This window comes from Panicum hallii, chromosome 1, assembly GCF_002211085.1.
Source record: "Panicum hallii strain FIL2 chromosome 1, PHallii_v3.1, whole genome shotgun sequence".
NCBI lineage: Eukaryota > Viridiplantae > Streptophyta > Magnoliopsida > Poales > Poaceae > Panicum > Panicum hallii.
In genome coordinates this window covers 1,635,337-1,656,085 of record NC_038042.1, presented here as the reverse complement: position 1 = coordinate 1,656,085, position 20,749 = coordinate 1,635,337, and the positions used below count along the sequence as shown (strand labels likewise).

The following is a 20,749-nucleotide window of genomic DNA, read 5'->3' as shown; positions in this document are numbered from 1 at the left end:
ATTAAGACCGGTCTCTGCCTCGTGCACATGAGCGTTAATATATACTCCCTCGATCTGTTTTTATTTACATATCGTATTAGGTTTTTTCTAAATCAAACTTTGCCAACTTTAACTAAATTTATAGAAAAGAATAATAACATTTACAATATCAAATTTGTTTCATTAAATCTATCATAAAATAGTTGTTGCTATATTTTTCTATGGACTTGATCAAAGTTAACCAAATTTAACTTAGGACAAACTTAATACGATAGGTAAATAAAAATGAATGGAGTATATCTGTAGGACACAACTTCTTGTTGAGCTACCACACCGAGATCGAATATCAACATGAGCTAGCTGCTCTATATATCTTCCGTGTCTTGATGACGAGAGTCGATAGGATGGCGACGGCCCACGAGGGTGGAGCTGTCTTCAACCTCGTGGGTAACCTGGGAACAGATAGCCGGAGATAGAGTAGACGAAGCAAGGATAATTGGTAGGAGACGGACACGATCCAGAGGATTTCTGGACTTGGCTTTTGAAACCAACCAGATTCTTAAAATGAAAATCCGACTCACTGTATTTTTATAATAGTTTCTGTATCCAATGCTATCACGTATAGAACTCATCCTAGATAAATATTATAGTCATATAATTTAAAAAGCCAATACATGAGTTTATTTATTACATAATCCAAAGAATTGTAGTACGGTCCCATTACAAGTTCCCTTGGGCTAACAGAACAAGTAAAAAAACGAAAAGCGGTGACTACACTTCTGCACCATTCTTTTTCTGGAATCTCCACCGTAAGCAAACTTGGGCATAGCATGAGCCTTAGTCTCGTCCTTCTTCAAGGTTGAGGTCAATCTCCGGGATGGATCCTATATCTACCAATCTATCCCTGAGTAATGGGATAGGTCCACGTCACTATCCGTATGCAAGTTTTAAGGTGGACTATACTAAAGATATAACAAATATTCAAGGAGTAAAGCTAAGGAGTAAAGCTGAGATTTCCAATGCAAGCAGCATCATAAGATACATCATCATCTGAACTTTGAACTGGGGCCATTCCGGATTCCCGATCCAACACACACCTTCCAAAACCACCAAGTAGGTGCGAGAACTCTCACTCCTCACACCTCAGCTGCCCCAGGCAGGAAGTCACCACTAGAGGGAGGTAGAAATCATGAGTAAAACTATCTAATAAGAGCAACAGAAGAGTAGGATTGTCCATGACCAAGGACGCGGCTATACGTATATTTTTCACCCTGCAGAGGTTGTACACCTAGACCCACTCGAATTGAAGCCGGCCAAGAGTGACCCAATTGAACGACGAGACACCAGTCTACTGATACAGAAACTAGTAGCCTCGGTACCATCTGGCTTTCTGTCTTGGGCGCATCCTCTTGCAAGAGGTCGTCCCGAGACTGTAAAGCCTCCCTTGCGTCTCAGGGAAAGTGAGGTTAGCACCTCCTCCCCCTGCACCGATACTCGATCATCTTACTAGCTTGGTACCGCACTTGCTAGCAACAAACTGGGCCCACCCGCGTAATGGGTAAGTGGTGTGCACGCTTAACATAATCCCACAAATCATAGTTACTCTTACCCGGTCCTCAATTGTTGAACCGAGCATTTTCGTCACATGCGTCTCCACCGCAGTGGTCCACAACTGCACCCGTTACAGGTGCCCCCAACTCCTCCCCAAGTATTCACAAAGTTATACCCGCCACAGGCACTCTGTAGAGTGTGCCAAGATACACACTCCAAGCCCTTGATCCAAAGTTCGAGTTAGGTTCGCTCGCTCCCTGCTATAAGCTCTGTTCACCAACTTCTGGAAAGTGTATCTCCACTAACGCCAAGACTATCCATCCATTTCCCACACATACCCATGCAAAGTGTAGCAAGGCATCTCATATATATCAAGTGTATAGGAAAGCAAAGAATTCAGGTAAATAAAGAGGCTATGCATGTTCATCTCATAGTAGCTCAACACGAAGCAATAGCATATCTAGCAAGCACTGCCTAATATGTATTCAAATCGTAGATGGGCATGAACCTGAGTTCTCTTCATAGTCTTTTCGGCTCCACTGGTAGTCCTGGTGGTCCTCGGCGTCGATCGGCTCCTCGTCGATAGGTCCTATTCGTAATTACAAATTAATACAGGGCCAAAGTGCAAAAGTGCATAAAATTATTCAAACAAGATCCAAATCACATCAAAATCTACTCTAACGGGTAGTTCGTGATTTTATAAGAATTATGAAACTAGTTTTATAATTTTCGAAGTATCCGGTTGATTTATTATGAATTTTCTAAGCTTAACTATTTCTGAAATTAGAAAAAGGTTTTCGAAAAAGAAAACACACGGTTAGCGCCACGTGTCAGCACTAGGGTGTGCCATGTGACATGCTGACATTATCATGATGTCACCATGGCGTCAGCAGGTGGGATCGCGTCCGTTGACGTCCGCTCTGATGACATCAGCGTTGACCGGTCAATGGCTCAAGGTGGGGTCCACGGGTCGGTGGTCCCGTTGGTCATCCTCACCCAGAGGCTGACAGACGGGACCCACAGATCAGCATAGCAAAAGAAAAGAAAAAGAAAAAGGAAAAGGGGTGTCGGCTTGGGGTTACTGGGCCAAAAGTGTTGGGCCAGCTCGGTTCGGCCAACTCGGCTTGGCTTGGTTAGCGAGCTCAGCCTAGGGTTGGCTCGGTGTCCAGCTTGGCCTTCAAGTTCGCAGGCCGACTCAGCTCCACCGTCCGGCTGGGGGCTATCGAGCTGGCTTGGCAGATGGCGGATTGGTCTAGCCTCGGCCCAATCCGCTTGTCTCTCCCTCCTCTCTCTCGCTGACACGCCGGTCCCGCAGCTCAGCGCTCCCACTTGTACGCCAATGAGTAGGACCCACACATCGGTCTCTACCCTGGATTTGGTGTGGTGGCCAGATCCGGTGCGGCTCGAGTCCATGTGTGCGTGCGTGTGTTGTGATGGCGGGGTGGTGTGTGTGTGTGCGCGCACCGCAGGTGCTTGGTGAAAGGCCGAAAAGGCCTGGGCGCATCGCGCACAACGTCGCGGCTCCTGGGCAGGTGGTGACCGCGCACGGCGAAGCCGTGGCGGGGCTGCGGCGAGGCTCCTGCGGGCGAAAAGGGGCCGCTCGATGGCCGGGCAAAAGGGTACGAGTGCCTAGGCTTCCAACGATGTCGGCGACAAGCATGACAGCAGTAGAGAGTTTGGAAAGGGGGCTGCGTCGACCTACCGGTTGTCTGAGGCAGAAGGGTGGTGGCGCAGGCAGGCGGCGTGGCCATGACGGGTCGGACCGTGCAGGACGCGCGGCTTCGCCGATGTAGTCGATCGAGGCGCTGGCTTGGTGGCACAAGAGCTCCAGTGGCGGCGTCCTCGATTCAGGCGGCTCCTCCTCGACTTGCTCGTCGGCAGTCGGCGGTGGTGTCGAGCTCCTGACGGTGGCAGTGACGTCCTTCTCTTCGTTCCCCTCCTACTCAGCTTCTCCCCTTCTCCCTTCCTCTCTTCTCTGGTGGCAGCGGCGGACGAGTAACAAGCCCAGGGGCGCTAGGGTTTCGCGGCGAACGATTGGGGCTCCTATAGAGTGTGCCCTAGGATTTCGAGGGGAGGCACGGCTTGCGGACGGCCGGGGATCCTCGGCGTCCGGGCCGGGACGCGTGGCGCACATTGCGCGGCTGCGACTACTGGGATAGGGTTTCAGGGGCGCGGGAGCGGTCGAGGTCCAGGTGGAAAGGGAGGTCGCAGAGCGGAGTCGGCGCGGCACTGGCGGGGTGCGGAGCAGGCGTGGCGCGGCAGCGTCGGGAGCTTGCGGGTAAAGCTGACAAGGTGGGCCCGGGTGAAGGAAGGGCCGAGGGGCGTGCGGTGAGTGGGAGACGGCGGTGGTTTTGGGCTGCCAAGCTGGGTTGGGCTGACGGCTGGCCGGTGCACAGGCCGGATCAAGCCATGAGCTATGGGCCGTGCGGGGTAGCAGGCCAGAGCAGGCCGAGGCGTGGTAGTAGGCCAGACATGGCAGGCTTGGTTTGGTCCAGGGCTTGGGCTGAGCTAGGGTAGGTTTTAGGATATGGGTTTGTTAGCTTTTGAATTTGAATTCGAAGGGCACACTTCGAGTTTGAATTCCACCTAATTTTCAATCGATTAAAAATAAAATAAATTAAAATAATTTTAAACAAACAATTCCGAGAACAAACTCCGAATAACTCCAAATCGGATCACGCTATCATTTCAAGTACTCTTAACTCAAATTTATGTTTTTATTTACTAAGAATGCAAGAAAGGGAAGAATTCAACCTTAGATTGAACTTGCCACTACACTTGCACAAAAAGCTTTTGAAATTCATAATTTTTCGACTTATAACATTCCAAAAAAATTCTGAGATGTTGCGGCTTTGGTATCAACACACATTAACTAAAAGACCAGTTTTGGCGGTGGACCCGACTGGACCTTGGAGGAGAGCTGCTAACTAGCTACATCCAGATGCCTCCCGAGCACCAAAAAAAAATCACAAAGCATTGATAATCATGTATAGGTGATCCCTGCACCGCCTGTTGACGAGTTGGCCTGGTGAAGCAAGCACAATCTGTACGAGGCAGAGTAAGAGGCGGAGTTGGTGAAGCAAGCACAATCTGTAGGAGGGAGGCACTCGAACCTAGACATCCTCAATGACCCGTCGATACACATGAACAAAGAGGCAGGTTTTACCACTAAACCGAACTAGGCGCTCGCTGAAGGCTACTGCCCATACTCCAGATGCCTCCCGAGCCCAAAAACTCCCAAAACAATGGCGAGCATAACAACCCAACATGGATGATGATGAGCGTGGCACATTATTGCAGTATTGCTAGCTTTGCGAAACGTTGTGTATGCCAATATCATCCAACATTTGTGTATATATATACGCACACACATAGAAACCCTACTACCTAGCAGAAACCCTATCTGGATCCCAACAAGTAAATTCCGATCTCGGCCTTGCTCATGTCACTAGTGAGCCACCGGCTACCCTATATCCTTTTTAATAAGAGGGACACCGGAGATTCGAAGATAAATCACTGCCACGTGCTCCCAATAAATGTGCAACACACTGGCTGGCTCACTGACAACATCAGCCCATGCACCCGCTGCAATCTCGCTCTCGATGCAGAAGCACAGGGCCTTGTTGTTTTTTGGCCCCGGCGCACCAAGCCGGCAGCAGGCCCGTAACATTTGGGCCTCCGTCCCCCATCTGGCTGGCCCGTCTATCTTTCCATTCATTTCTGCCACGTGCCACCCGACCGTGCGGGCCCACCCTCCTGCTGGGCCACCCCTGTGACCTGTGACCTCGGGCTCCGCATCCCAATCCCATCCATCCCTGCCCCCAAGGAAAGAGTCAAACAGCCGTTGATTGATTTCGAAACGACGCAGCCGCGAGCCTGCCACGCGGGCCCTGTGCTCCCAGGGGCGGTCGAACCCCCTCCCTCTCCCGGTCTCCCCTGCACCGCGCCCATGCGCCGCTGCCCGCGTCTATCGCCGACCCCACCTGTCAGCACCACGCGGCGCGCCGTGGACCGGGCGCGCATCGGCCACCGCGCGGGGCCCGGGCCGTGACGGGGGAGGCGGAAAACTCCAGATGCCCCCGCCTCCGTTACAGAACAAGCGCAGCGCGATGAAGCGAAGCCAAAAGCTCAAACAATAATTGAATCAATCCAACATCCCCCTCCTCCTCCCTCCTGGTCTGGTCTAGCTTCTCCCACCCGATTTGCGGCGTCTCCAGGGGTCCAGCTCCAGCCGCGGCGCCTCGCGGAATCTTCCTTGCTGCTGCTGGTTCCCTAGCGGTTGTGCTGGCACTGGTGGATGTGTGCGTGCGCTCTCACTCTTTTTTTTTTTCCTGCAGTTTTGTGGTTTTGTTTGGGGTTCCTCGGGTCCGTTTCTTGTAGTGCTCGTGGTACGGTTTTGCTCCCTCGCCGAGACAGGATTCCGAGGCATTTCCGCGCTCCGATTTTGGGTGCGAAATGAGGTGGAACTAGAGGGGGTCTTGTTCGATTCATTTTGCACAGGCTTTTAGTTGGGTTTCAGGGGGGCGCAATTCGGGAGAGGAAAGAGAGCCCCAGGGGTTTTGCACGTTTGGGGGCGCGACTCAGGAACTGGAAAATATTTGTTGCAAGTTAAAGCAGCAGATGGGAGGCTCTTTTCCAATTCGTGCTGTGGGAGAGCAATGTCGGTTGAGTGCGGGGCTGGGGGTTAGCTTAATTATCGTTTTCTAGACGATTCCAGTGACATTTAGAGCTTAATTACGCGGATCTTGGATTGTAGCAGGCGCCTGTGAAACCAAACTAGGCAAGGAGGGAGCAACCGGCACTTTCGGATTAAATGTGGACCGGGTGAAGTAGGTAACCTACCCTTAATGACAAATTCGAGTTAGAAAACTGCCGGGGTTCATGGATGAGAGCCGCTGAAATAGATGTTGTTTCTTCAGGTCTGGGATCTGAATGTAGTTTACTTATCAGTAACTTGTCTCAGGCTGGATTTCTCTGCTTCAGTTGGTGCCGACTGATTGATACTGTGCCAGATTGCAAACACATTTTTCTCATTCATGATTCTGAATTACTCCCCTTTTTTTATGTCACCTTGGTAAAATGAACATCAGTGTCAACTTGTGCATATGCTAATTTTGCCGTGTTTCAGATGTCATGTCTCCTGTAATATTACAAGCTTGTGTGATGATCTTTCCATGGTCTCCTGACAAGATTCAAATAATGCAGCTGATCGTGAGGAAGCAATGGAGTGGTGGGGTGCTCACGTTTTATACTACCGAACATGAAAGGAGCCTTTACAATGGCACCGGGAAGCAGCATTGTGACTGTAGTTCCCGAGTCAGACTGTGGAGATGATGGCCTTTCTGAGGCACTTGGGGGTATTAGGCTTGATGTAGACTCTACAAGTAAACCATGGTCTACGTCACTAGCCAGTGTTGCATTATCATCATTGGCTGGCTTGAATGATTTGCTCGAATGCCCAGTGTGTACAAACTCAATGCGTCCACCTATACTTCAGGTGTGTGTGCTCATGGCTTGTCTTCTCTCCTTTTACTCTTTTGGCAGAAGCAGATGTTTTGATGATTGAAACATACATGTTTGCATGTTTCAGTTTGACTGCTAAGAAGATGCTGTTAGTTTCCATTTCCTGTTAGATATATTGATTGAGTTGGTATAGAAAGAGGGCATCGTTCTATGAATGCTGCATTTACACCAGCTTAACATACGTGCGTCTTGTCCATTGATCTCAAGTTTCGTTGCCTTCATGTTCTCTTATGGCATAATGTAGGTTTTTTATTGTTACATTCTAATAAACAAGTTTTCTGCTCAACATGCTGACACAAGTTGGTTGCATCTTTCTGGTTATCATGTTGCTCATTACAATTATGGACTCCCTCGCATCAAAGTAATCCACAACTTCCATATGTTAATGATGAAGAGCAGGAATGAAAAGATCAGTCCTTGGTTTCCTCCATATATTTGCAGTGCTTGCATAGTTTTGGAGTCCATGTCTCTAGTCTTTGCTTTCTTAGAATTTGGCATGGTTCTGACCATCAACATTTTTTTAGCTTTTATATTACTTGCACTAGGCAAATATGCCTGTGCGTTGCTGCGGACAAAGGTTGTATAAGTATTGGATACATATAGTTGTTTGTGCGTAGGGGTATATGTGACAGAGTCGTGGATGGTGGGTTGGTCCGTCTCGTATACGGGATGGATCAAGGCCCACATGTCAATGATAGAAGTTGGACCAAGCCAAAAATTAAGGTGGAAATGTTATGTGCTTTAGAAATAGGTAAAGATTAGAACACTTCCAGGCTTTCTAGTTTGCTTTCTGTGTACGCATACATGCACATTATGTTGTTCATGCTTTTTTTTTTATTTGAACTTTCTTCTGCATTTCGTTGGCCTCGATGGATTAACTTTATAGTTCTACAAAATATTTACTTTACTATGATCATAATTCCTCAATTTAAGTAACTTCCACCCTCTTTTCCATTAAAATAAAAAGGAATTGCAATGAAATTTGTGCTACTTGAATAATGATAAAATCCAGAGTGCTTTGGGGTTTAGATCGTGCAATTAAACAACAGTTTAAATTTTGATGGTTATGGAGACAAATACAGGAAATGAGAAAAGTAATAATGTACCCATTCCTTGTTCTTCTTGGCTCTTGCAGTGCCCAAATGGCCACACAATTTGCTCCAGCTGCAAGCATAGGGTAGACAACCATTGCCCAACTTGCCGCCAAGAACTGGGAAACATCAGATGTTTGGCTCTTGAGAAAGTGGCAGAACAACTTCAGCTTCCATGCAAATACCAAAGCATGGGATGCACCGAGATTCACCCGTACAAGAACAAACTCAAGCATGAGGAGCTCTGCAGGTTCAGGCCATACAACTGTCCATACGCAGGTTCAGAGTGTCTGATCACAGGTGATGTTCCGTTTCTGGTGTCTCATCTCATCAATGACCATAAGGTGGACCTGCACGAGGGATGCACGTTCAACCACCGGTATGTGAAGCCCAACCCTTACGAAGTGGAAAATGCTACATGGATGCTCACAGTAAGTAACAATCAGCATCTTTGTGCATGTTAAATACCTAAAAGTTTGGATCACCTATCATCCAATCTGGAATGCATGCTTACTTGTTCAGTATAGACATTGATGAATTACTTGGATAGTATTTGGTTACGTCTTACATTTTGGATGTGATAATATCTTTGTCATTTGCCTTAGACACGTCCATTCTTTTCTTACTTGTACCATAAGCACTGAATGAGTATGAGGTCGATCAAATGCTGCATTTCACAACCTGGCTGGTATTTTGATATGTGCAGGTCTTCAAGTGTTTCGGGCAGCACTTCTGCCTGCACTTTGAGGCATTCCTGCTTGGGATGGCGCCGGTTTACATGGCGTTCCTGCGGTTCATGGGCGAGGAGAGCGAGGCACAGGGCTTTGGGTACAGCCTGGAGGTGGGTGGTGGTGGGCGGAAGCTGACATGGCAGGGCACTCCGAGGAGCATCAGGGACAGCCACCGGAAGGTGCGGGACAGCTTCGACGGGCTGATCATCCACCGGAACATGGCGCTCTTCTTCTCTGGCGGCAGCATGCAGGAGCTCAAGCTGCGGGTCACTGGACGCATCTGGAGGGAGCAAGTGCAATGAGCTGATTCTCCTTGGTGTATCCTTCATCCAGCAGTAGGGGAAGGCAGCTTCTGCCCCTTGCCATGGTTGAAGTTCCATTCCATGTTGACCCTGTGCATTTGCTGTACAAAAATACTTTTGGCACGGTGTAGCCACTGTGTTCAAAATCAAACCTGATTAACACGTGGGGAAAGCCCCGGGAAAACCTGACTGACTGTCACGTGTGATTCTGAATTTCCGATGCCTCAAGTGTGGATCCTGGAGCAGGCTGGGTTGAGATGGGATGGGATCTGGTCGTGGCCCTGAAGGCCCAGATTTTTCCCTGGCTTCGAGCGGACTACTCCCTCCATTCCATTAAAAGTGCAATCCTACTTTTGAGAAAAAAAATCCAAAAAAAGTGCAATTTGGATCATAACTAAATAACTAATTAAGTGGTCCGTGGCAAATAAATAAGGATACGAACGTCTTTTCACGCTACTATGGAAAAAACTACTGAATGTGGCGGTGCAAGATGTAACTTCTGACCTTATCATCCTGCAAGAGTTAGTCGGTGGACAAGGCGTGAACGGAAGTTTGCAGATACAAATATTTGTTTGTGACAAGCTATCTAACAACGACGCTTTGGCCGAGTGGTTAAGGCGTGTGCCTGCTAAGTACATGGGGTTTCCCCGCGAGAGTTCGAATCTCTCAGGCGTCGTTCCACTTTTTTTGGTCCTTCTCCCCTACAGCCTTTTATTTTCCCTCCCTGTGGTCCAACTGCATCAGAAGCAACCATCGTCTCTCTCTACCTTTATTTCTTTTTCTTTTTTGCCCTTTTACCAGTCTTTTATTTTCCCTCCCTGTGGTCAAACTGCATCAGATGCATTTTCACGATTGCTGTAGCGCTTCTTTATTGTAAATTTCTTAGCATTCAACAGATTAACATACTAATGTATTCTTGCAAAAAGATAAAATATTTTATGACTAAAAGTGTATCTTTCTGGTTTCGACTTTTTTTCTTTAAAAGTGTACCATTCAACCGTTTTTTACCAAAAAAAAAAACAAGAACCGCAATACATTCTGAAGCGAGCACTTTGCCAAAAGCTTGTAATATGCTAGAATCACAAAGCAAATTTTTATTGACAAACAATCACTCACCAAAAGAAACCACGTGCACCTGCCCTCAAGTATACACACAAGACAAGATCAACGTTGATACACATAACATCCTCTCATCTAAGGCTTTACAAACATCTAGGAAGAAAGGCATGTGAATTCCTGCTGCGTGAATTGGCTCATATGAAGCAAACGAATTCCATCTGCGGGCACTGGACAGCCACACCAAAGGAATGCCTTTTGCTCTGGAGCATATTCCCGTGGGAGCACTTAGCAGATCAACAGGCCATTGCAGATGAGGCGCCAGTTGGTTGAGACACCGAGGTCACTGCAGAAACAGAACAGTCTTTTCAGAATCGATCAAAGCTCTGACATCATGCATTCATGAGTGTAGTGAGCTGAGAAAATGAATAGTGATAACATATCTTGGACTTGCAATAAGTTATTGCCAGGTGGAAGCAAAAGAAAACAGTTAATGTTCATCTCTTAGTTACCAAAGAAAAAAAAGGAACTCAGAATGTTATAGAACCTTCTGTTGAGTTAGATGGAAGGGCCAGCAACTGAAGTTGCATGGCCTGATTCTTGCAGCTGCTTCAGGGTGGATGCAAGCCAGTCAAGACCATCATACAGGCCCTCACCACGTAGTGCGCAGGTCCCCTGTATGTGCCATATTCTGTTCCTGAGATCATGCAATCCCAGTCCTTCGCTAACCTCATCTGTGCTCATTGCACCTCTCTGTGTGAAGAAGAAAAGGCATCAGTCTGGGAGTTTTAACTCCATCACTGCTGATTCGAACCTTTCATAGATCTGCAGGCATTCACAGCAGTTCTAAACTTACCAGTTTTCAATTAGCCATAAAGAATTTCAAAGAACTGTTTTCTTGGTACTCTAAAAAGCTTCATAACAACACAAGCAGTTTTCATAACAGTTCCTACACAGCATGTTTACACACTCACTGTTTTATGGAAGTAAATACTCTGATTATCTCAATAACATGTACAGGTTGACATCTAGAAAAATGTACAAGTTTGTATTAATATGCAACTACAGACAAATTGCAAAAAGAAGAAAGAGCAAAAAAAAAAGAATGTGTAATACAATCATTGATCAAAAGGGAATTTCACAAAATGCATAAGCAGTTGCATGTAAGTACGCTAGTACAGTAATAAAAACTACGCAAGTAGTGGCTAGAAATCGAAATTCTTGGTCTAACTTACCAGGTCTTGCTTGTTTGCAAATACTAAGATTATGCTGTTTGCCATCAAAGGGTCCTTGATAATAGTCTGGAAGGAGAAAAGGAATGCATGTTAGTAGGACACATATCATCAACAAACATAATTTAAGGAGCCTGGAAGTTCTGTAGTAGTGAAGGATATAGTATGAAATAGTAACCTGAAATTCCTGTCTTGCGTCTCCAATCCTTTCTCTGTCCAAAGAATCAACGACATATATCTGCAACAAGTCGAAAGCTGAAACACAAACTTAGCAAGACGACTAAATGCTCTTCACTTCTGTTCATTCACCGATGCAGTTTTCTTCAAAATGTGCTTTAGATTTGAGACAATATGTACATATATGCCGTGATTTGGATATTAGCTACAATTGAAGATAAACAATGTGCAAAGTCCAAAGCAAGAATTGAGAAAGATTAGAACCACAGAAGAACCATACAGAATAATGAGAAGCTAGGCATGTGAATATAGACTTCCATGTAATAGTTATTACCAGTGCATCAGAATTACTGAGGTACATCTTCCACAGAGACCTGAGTTTTTCTTGGCCCCCAACATCCCACACAGTGAATACTACATTCTTATACTGAACTTTCTCCACATTAAAACCTGCAGGGGAGAATTTATGTTACCAGAGGAAAGAATTAGATCAATGGATGGAGAATTAAGGTATGCAAAAAAGTTCAAAAGAACAAAAGAAAAAAAAAGAAATAAACTCCAGAGCATTGTGCTGGGCCACAAAATATCTGCTCCTGCTCAATTGCCAGGTAACATGATCAAGAAGAAAGTGTTTTTAAAAAAACATATTAATATATGAAGAACTGACTGGAAATACTCTTTTCACCCCATCATTCAAATGGCAAAGGAAAAGGCTCTAACACAACAAGTAATGGCATACACTGAAGAATGTATCAAGCTTGGTTTGTCCAAAAGCATGACACAGCCTCTGGCTATATATAAAGGTGCAGTGCTGTCCAGTAAATTTACCAGCTTCTATCGAATTTTTTGTTTCTTCCAAAATTATATCATGTGATAAATTAATGAATCGGTTGAATGGAAGAAGAATGCAGTTTTGAGGAAACTTATGTGTGAACTATGAGATGAATATAGACAAATGTTTCCAAATCAACAGTAATTAAGATCAGATACAACTTCCAAGCAACCTACTATTTCAACATCGAAATGTCTAATCAGCTTGCTGAATGCAATCTTCATGACACACCTCAATGATTCAGCGTTGTAGGTCAATAAGTAATAAATAATGATGCAGGTCACCTACCCACTGTAGGGACTGTTGAAAGAACCTCTCCCATGTGCAGCCTGTACAATATTGTTGTTTTACCAGCTGCATCCAAACCAAGCATCACAACCTTGAAGAAGGTAATCACACTATTAGAGACAGACTCAGATAACCATTGATTAAGAAAAACAGAACTTGATGGAGGATAGTGCAATTAGTAAGACTTTATGGAATTATTCATTGGATCAAGGTGGATACCTGAAAAGGTATATTTAACTAGAATCACAAAGATCTCTTTTCAGTCCTATTTGGACATAAAAGAATTAGCTGGGTTAGAATCCCAGTACCCAGTAGACCCATCATCTACTGCTAATGTTCATTACTTTAAGTGCTACCTCAATCCACGTCCTCAAAATTGCCATCACAGCTCACTGTAAGGATGATATAGATTTTCTTTTATTAAAGAACAAAGTGGAACACAAGAATGAACCAGTGACCAAGCACTGAATCCAATTGATTTCAGCAGAGCACAGTTGGTTGGTAATAACTAAGAGGCGTCGAATCAACGACAGAATCCTAAATAATGGACCCCTGGTCACACGCCACTATCCAATACTTTACCAAGAACTCAGATCAGAGCTTCGCCATGGAACGGCGTATCAGCTTGTAACCCACCAAGGCACCAACCCACACGCCCAAATTCTTGTGCTGTACCAGCTCAAGTACCATTCATATTTCCTCCAGCAGAACTAACACAATACAATCCAAAGCGGTGACCTAAGATTGCGAGGGTTCGTTCAAGGATTAGACTACACCAGGCATGCCTAGAGGTTCCAAGAACCTACCTACATCTACATGAGCAAGCAATCAAACCAAGAAAGGGCGGAAGAAAAGGACAGGGAGGTTGATATCATCATTACCCTCATCTCTCTGGTGGAGAAGAAGGAATCGAAGAGCTTGCGAATAGCCTGCCCCATCCCCCCGCCGCTTCCTGCCTGCCTGCGGGTGGCGGGTTGTTAGGCAGCTGTTGCCCTCTGCGGCCGGCCGGCTGCTGTTCTCCCTCTCTCTCCCCCCGGGATTCCGTCGAGCTCGAGAGGAGTGGATCGCGAGAGCCAGGGCTGGACGAAGCAGGCACGGTCAGGTCCAGTGGGTGGGTTGGTCTGGTCTGGTTTGGCGAGAGCTGGAGAGAGACGAGGAGAGGAAGAGAGCCTTGTTGGCTTGGCTGCGGGGTTGGGTTGGTCCGGCTTTGCCATGAGACTCCCACACGACAAGACAACACACGCGATTAGAATATTTGCTTTGCTTGGTGTTTCTGTTTGCGGATTTGGATTTCTTAAGCCTCACTCCTAAATTGAGACTACTGTACAGTGTTCCATGTTTAAGAGGATTTTTCAAAATTACAATGACACGGAATAAAATTTATTATAAGTGATGTCCTTTTAAATTTACATGATCCTACACTAATTATAATCTAGTAAAGTTACAATACAACATATGCGGCATAATACATAAATGAGATTGGAATGCCCTGAACTATTTTTTCTTAGCCTTAATTCACTAAGATGTCATGGAATAAGTCCATGCATAAGTAATCAGACACAAGATTGGATCAATGGTTATTATTATTAAAATGATTGCTCTAAAATAATAATAGTTTCAGAAGAGCTCAACTCAATTAGTTTAGAATTAAATGCATAATTAATATATAAACATAATAGTTGGATGCACTCCGATTATTTATTTGAGAGCAGCAATTTTGGAAAGCGGGTATGCTTAGTTACATTATCTTTCTAATTTCTTATATGGAAGGAGCAACTTAACAAGTCGATACAGATAAGTCATCAGAAAGATATGCAATAAAAAACCACCCTTTTCAGCTGCTTATACAATAAAAGAAAACATATGCTTTGATATTTTATCTTATTTTATTCCATCTCCAAAATCTGATCATTTTTTAATATATATACATATAATTTTTTTAAAATATTTTCCACTACTTTTTGCGAGAAAAAAAAATATTTTTCACTTAAGGAAATAGAGAAATAAAATCTGCAATCTTTCTCAGCTCAATGAGAACACCCTAAGTGCTACGGTAACCTTAGCTCTCATGGTTGACTGTACTTGCACCGAGATTGGAGAGGTACCAATCCTTAAAGTCATCTTAGTTCACCACTGACATCTTTGCCAACGTATTCTAAGACTAATAGATGGGTGTGCCATACTGTATTCTTAAAATGACGATCATGTGGGACATATAGGCATGAAATCTCAATTCCTTTGATTTTGGATTTTAGGACAGGGTGGCTGGAAGATGGAGACTTGGGGTAGAAAAAATATCATCAACCTATTAGAATTGCAAACTAACCCATGAATTTTTACATAAAAGCATAAACTTAAATTCCCAGTGAGTAGATCAGCTGCTAGTGTGGCATTCTTTTCTCGCGAGTTTCTTACGTTTATCTGTAATTAAAGAGATAATAATATATCTAAGTGCATCTAAATTAACTTACCAAGTTTGTGTATTAAATTGTACACGCTTTGAAATAAAATAAATTATACATTTAACTCCATAGTTTATGCATGTACATGTATTTCAGTAGTTATTATAAGATAGGTACCATTCTTAGTCGGATGGATGCAGTCAAATATTTTCTATTAGAAAGAAAAGAGAAAACAAGTTGTTTCCAATTTTTTTATATCTTCTCATAGAATTTATAGAATAAAATAAAAATATGAAACAAAGAACTAATTCTTTTTCTAAAATAATATCATTTAAAATATTCAAAATTCAGAATGGGTACAATTGTTTAAACTAACAGAATGTAAAATAAACCAATCTTATTATCTAAATATTACCTTAACAAGATAGGAGTACGCGAAGGATAACTTAACCGATACGAACAATCAGCAATAACCCCACTGCCTGCTTGGGGTTCCGGCGATGACTTGGCTAGCGGCGGCGCCCTTCGCAACGTCTTCGCCAGGCCTTTTACTAGCGTCCGTCGACGAGCAACCACCAGGTATGCCCGCCCCTTTTATTCCCTTCCTGCTGTGCGAAACGGAGCACCCCAAACCCTAAGACCGCGGAGCGCCTTACTCTTCTTGCTGCGAAGGGGCTGAACTACAGTGATGCATGGGTATTTCTAGGAATATCCAATTTTTGTGAAAAAATCAAGTATACATGTACATATATGATATAGTGGGTCAAATTGTCTATTTCCTAAGCTAGAAATCAACCTAACTCACCTTCCATCTCCCTTCCAAGTTGGCCCATTGGCTAGCAAGCGGCCCAAGCCCCACAACAGCCAATTCATCCTCCTCTCTCAAGTTCTCAGCCCTCGCAGAACAAGCAAACGGACGCAGTCCAGAGTAATGCATGCCCGTTCGTTCAATCGTTCCCCAATACCCCAAATCGACGAACCCTAGGCCACTAGCGCTAGCGCGCGGCGCGGCTGGGCGTCCGGCGTCCGGCACCAGCATCACTGCGGCTCGCGCGGGTGAGGCCGCGGATCCGCGGCGACCGTCCAGCGGCCGGGCCGAGCACCACTGATATGCGTAGAGATAAAAGGTTTGCAGAAGTGAAAAGTCTGGATGATCTTTCCATTATGCTTGTTCAAACAGATATGCACCTTAGACATGATGTTGTTTACAAGCTTCTCAAATTGGTGCTAGTACTTCCAGTAGCTACTGCTAGTGTTGAAAGAATCTTTTCATCAATGAATTTTGTGAAGAATAAATTGATTGGGGATCAATTTAAATGATTGCTTGGTCACATTTGTTGAGCGTGAGTTCTTTTTGCAAGTCAAAGAAGCAGATACCATCAAACGCTTTCAAGCCATGAAGGAACGCAAAGTTAATGTTAGATTGTAATTTTCTTAAAGTATTTTGTTATTTTCCTTAGTTTATGGATATCTTGGTCCTTAGACTTGATGTATTGAACAATTTGTGCCTTTCATTTGTGCTACTTTCTACTTTTTAGATTGAATTTTTTTTCCCAAAGGAAGTGGGAATACCCAACTTTATAATCCTGGCTCTGCCACCTTTCCTGAGTTATTTGTTTCGGATGTCACTCAGTTACACTATGTACTTGTATTTGTACATACCGATTTTTTTGCAAAAATTATCGTGTGATTTACACCCGTGTCCAATGCTGGGTCCGCCCATGACTGGAGCTCCCAAATGTTTTGTGAATTTGGGATTCTGAAAATTCGGAGTCTGGAGATACAATGATCTAGGGTTAATGGTTTACTGCACATTCGTGGTTTCCTGACTGCAAAAGCAGATGGGAATGGACTACTACAACATCCTCAAGGTGAATCGCAATGCAACCTTGGATGACCTCAAGAAGTCGTATCGGCGGCTTGCGAGGACATGGCATCCCGACAAGAACCCAACTGGAGGCGCCGATGCTGAGGCAAAGTTCAAGCAGATAACCGAGGCCTATGAGGCAAGTGAATTTTGCCCATCAACTTCCTTTCCAATGTAATGTAGGAAGCATATGTGCTCAGTTTTGAAAGTATTGTAGTTGTGGACCGTTTGGTTTATTTGGGTGGTGATCCACTGGGCATGTGGGAATCTTTTAGTTTTCTGTAAATGGAGTTATGTTTCTTTTAATTATAGATGTATCCTCAAAACGCCTCAAGTCCTAATAAGATTGGCTATTTCAGTAGTCCAAATATACCATGAATGTAGCTATTTCAGACCGAGAATATATTACAAAATCTTCAGAGCTCAAGTTTAAAGTACATGGGTCTCTAAGTTATGGCTAGGTTCCTGTTCAGCATTTTTAATCTGCACCTTGGATCTACAAAGTGGAACACATAGTTCATGCTTTTAATTAATTTGTGAAGCTAGAGTATTTTCCTAAGAAGAGTCTCCCTCCACTCCGTTTCATTTTTGAAACAAAACGTAGATGTTTTGTCTTCACGCATTAATTAATATTAATGGTTTTCACAAAATGAGAGTATGTATCGTCCATTTTAATCACTTACTTTCAAATATTAGGAAAAAAAAATTCAAGTTCAATAATACAATCTGATAGTGAATCTTATGCCAAAAGAAACATATTATGATCCTTCGCTTTTTCTTATGTTTCAAAAGTAATTATTCTGTCCTGGCATCTTGGAAGCCTAATTCCTAACTTGTAAATACTTTGAGTAACATTGGTTTGAAATGGTGAGGTTCAAACTTATTATTTGTTACAGTAAAGTACAGTTACTGCTAGTTAAAAATGTTCTCTCATAGTCTTCACATACCTTCAGCATTTAGTATGGTGATGAAATATTATTTGGGTACTGCGCATTGTTTCAAAACTTTGTATGCGACAGCAAGAAAGAGCAAAAAGTGCAACTGTTTTATCTCTCTTGTAATCATCAGTTGCATTTGACTTGTACTCATAATACTTATTTTCCTTTCAACCTAATGTAGAAAAATCAGCACATACAATTTGTTTCATATTTTCCTCTTTCAACTGCGTCTATAATGTAAAGTTCAGTTCAAGAGCTTCGTTGCTTATTTGCTCTTTGCTGACCAACTCTAGATGATTAGTGCAGGTACTAAGTGATCCAGAGAAGCGTGCAATTTATGACCAATATGGTGAGGAAGGCTTAAAGGGGATGCCTCTGCCTGGTTCACAGAGCCGGTCCTCCACAGCTGCTGGCCCAAGCGGTCCAAGTAATTTCCGGTACAATCCTAGTGACCCAGATGATTTCTTTGCCGAGTTCATGGCAAGCAACAAGACCTACTCCTTCGACCAAGACCGGATGCGATTTCAGCAAAGATCACATTGGACTTCAGCAAGGAACAGTAGGAGCGAAGCTCCTTCTGGTTCACGTAAGGAGAGTGGTGCTAGTACAAGCCAGCCAGAAAAGCCACTACCTGTGGAAAAAACATTACCTTGCACCCTTGAAGAGTTGTACAATGGAACAAAAAGGAAAATGAAGATCACTAGGAATGTTGCAAAGCCAGATGGGTATGTTATATTTCTTTCCTCATATCCCTATAATTTCCTTGTCATGATATGCTGTTCCTCAGTGTGGTGCTTTTCTCCTTTTTTCTGCATAATGAGTTTGGACCAATGTGCGAACACATTTGCAAAACTTAGATATTTGAACCTGCACAGACATGATTTTTCTGCCATAGTTGAGAGATGCTCTTAATTTTGTTATATTCTGTTTGCATTTCATGATACTGAGTCCACTATGTGTTCTTTTTCCATTTTCTTTCCCCTTTTCTTCTGCAAGCTGAATGCTATTACGTGTAGATTTGAATGAGGTCGTGAATGCTGAGATTTGAATCCTTGAATGCATATACATGGTGCTTGAGTTGAAAATGAGTCACCAGCACTTATTTTTTGTTTGCATATCTAAGTATGTTTGTCGGAGCTTGCAGATACGGTACATTTTTGTCACATTTGGCTCTTTTCAACTGCACATTGCCCGAAATGAGCCGTCATACTCCAACTAATATTCATTACTCCAGTCAAATTCTCTGACCACTCCAAAATGAAAACCTGGAAAAGTTAATTGGAGCATTTGGCTGCAAGGTCATGCTAATGTCTGTCTGAATCTGATGAGCCTGCTGGTTGGTAAATACACAGTGTAGCTTGATTGCTTGACATGGAAACAGTTTTTGGAGGAAAATCATGCCATTTTGACATCATACTTGGTATACCAGTTGTATACTTCTTGCTTCATAATTAAAACCTGTGTGCGCACTTTCCTTCTTGACAGGTATATCATAAGCAATGGGAAGGATACATAATTTGCTAATGATCCTAGCTGTTACTCTTGCTTTTTTTGACCCTCAAAACAAATACCAACCACAAAGTTGATTCCTCTTCGTTTTGTTAATTACATGATTAGCTTGAGATATCTAAATCTATCTGATGTTACATTTACTAAGAAAATAGAGATTATGCTGTTTCTCAGACTCATTCATCTGAATCTCATCTTGTGCAGAAGAGTAGAAGTTGAAACAGAGGTCTTGGCAGTGGAAGTGTCGCCTGGCTGGAAGAAAGGAACCAAGATTACATTCCCAAACAAAGGCGACAAGCTGCATGGCCAGTTGGCACAGGACCTGACCTTCATCCTCGACTTGAAGCCCCATGATGTGTACACTCTTGATGGGAACAACCTTCTTGTAAAGAAGGAGATCCCTCTGGTGGATGCACTCTCTGGGACGGCAATAAACCTCAGAACCCTAGATGGCCGGAATCTTCCTGTGAGAGTGGAGGAAGTGGTGCGCCCTGGGTATGAGGTGGTGCTGGAGAACGAAGGGTGGCCGATCAGGAAGGAGCCGGGGAAGAAGGGGAATCTGGTAATCAGGTTCGACGTGGCCTTTCCAACAAGGTTATCGATGTCGCAGCGGACAGCTATCAGGCAAATCATGGGCGGCTAACCAGAGAAGGGTCATTGCATTCTTATAGGAAGATGAAATAGTGGCTATATTGGCCCTATAATCTAGATAGATAGTTGGAAATTAGACAGATAGGCATTTCCATGGTTATAATGCCCCGTCTCTAATTCTATCTATTTGCTCTGGTTAATTGAATATGACCCCATTCTTTATTTGTCTCTTGTGGATCAGTGAAAAATGTTGAGGATAACCAGATTTTTTCCCCCTTCTGAATTGTTGTCTGCAGTCATTTTTTTTAATTATGGGATGGTTTTGTTCATTGAAATACTGAAAATCATCGGTAAGGAAATGGAAGGAAAGGAAAGAAAAGGAAACGAAGATGAACCATTTGAGCTATTTTACCTCCTCGTCTGGCTGTTACTATAATGTCGATTATGTAGGATTAATATTTTTAGGGAAACAAATTTTTCATATTCATGCTGTCTCACAATGAAATTTCTGCAAAAATACATGCGTTCCAATGGCACGTAGTACATCTTATGATCTCCCGGGAATATTCGGCTGTTATTACTATTTTGATTTTGCAAAAGCGGAAAAAAGGTCCTTTTGAAAAATAAGGAAAATGGTTTTATCCAAATATTCAGTCAAAGGGAGGGACTTGTTTGCAATT

The 20,749-nt window shown here is 43.7% G+C and overlaps 3 protein-coding genes and 1 non-coding gene across 6 annotated transcripts; 3 read left to right on the top strand and 1 right to left on the bottom strand.

The window, feature by feature from the left end:
• Positions 1-5,616: 5,616 nt before the first annotated feature.
• LOC112878562 (E3 ubiquitin-protein ligase SINAT2-like) lies at positions 5,617-9,405 on the top strand. Its single transcript, XM_025942834.1, has 4 exons — positions 5,617-5,831; positions 6,736-7,027; positions 8,189-8,575; positions 8,851-9,405. Exons 2-4 carry the CDS (start codon positions 6,791-6,793, stop codon positions 9,175-9,177), a joined length of 951 nt encoding a protein of 316 aa, XP_025798619.1. The 5' UTR covers positions 5,617-5,831; positions 6,736-6,790; the 3' UTR covers positions 9,178-9,405.
• Positions 9,406-9,771: 366 nt separating this feature from the next.
• On the top strand, positions 9,772-9,853 carry TRNAS-GCU. Its single transcript has one exon. It is a non-coding gene; the product is annotated as a tRNA-Ser (tRNA).
• A 395-nt stretch (positions 9,854-10,248) lies between these two features.
• Positions 10,249-13,933, bottom strand: LOC112876493 (ADP-ribosylation factor 1-like 2). 2 transcript variants are annotated; one of them, XM_025940620.1, is made up of 7 exons: positions 13,644-13,933; positions 12,763-12,853; positions 11,977-12,092; positions 11,644-11,703; positions 11,469-11,534; positions 10,781-10,986; positions 10,249-10,579 (listed from the first exon to the last, which is right to left on the bottom strand). In XM_025940620.1, the coding sequence occupies exons 1-6, from the start codon at positions 13,698-13,700 to the stop codon at positions 10,792-10,794; spliced, it is 585 nt and encodes a 194-aa protein (XP_025796405.1). In that variant the 5' UTR covers positions 13,701-13,933; the 3' UTR covers positions 10,249-10,579; positions 10,781-10,791. The 2 variants fall into 2 exon arrangements, with proteins under 2 accessions (XP_025796405.1, XP_025796412.1); XM_025940627.1 differs by having other exon boundaries at positions 12,763-12,828.
• A 2,123-nt stretch (positions 13,934-16,056) lies between these two features.
• On the top strand, positions 16,057-20,348 carry LOC112878939 (dnaJ homolog subfamily B member 1-like). 2 transcript variants are annotated; one of them, XM_025943219.1, is made up of 4 exons: positions 16,057-16,291; positions 17,006-17,170; positions 18,276-18,694; positions 19,683-20,348. In XM_025943219.1, exons 2-4 carry the CDS (start codon positions 17,006-17,008, stop codon positions 20,119-20,121), a joined length of 1,023 nt encoding a protein of 340 aa, XP_025799004.1. In that variant the 5' UTR covers positions 16,057-16,291; the 3' UTR covers positions 20,122-20,348. The 2 variants fall into 2 exon arrangements, with proteins under 2 accessions (XP_025799004.1, XP_025799003.1); XM_025943218.1 differs by having other exon boundaries at positions 16,057-17,170.
• Positions 20,349-20,749: the final 401 nt, after the last annotated feature.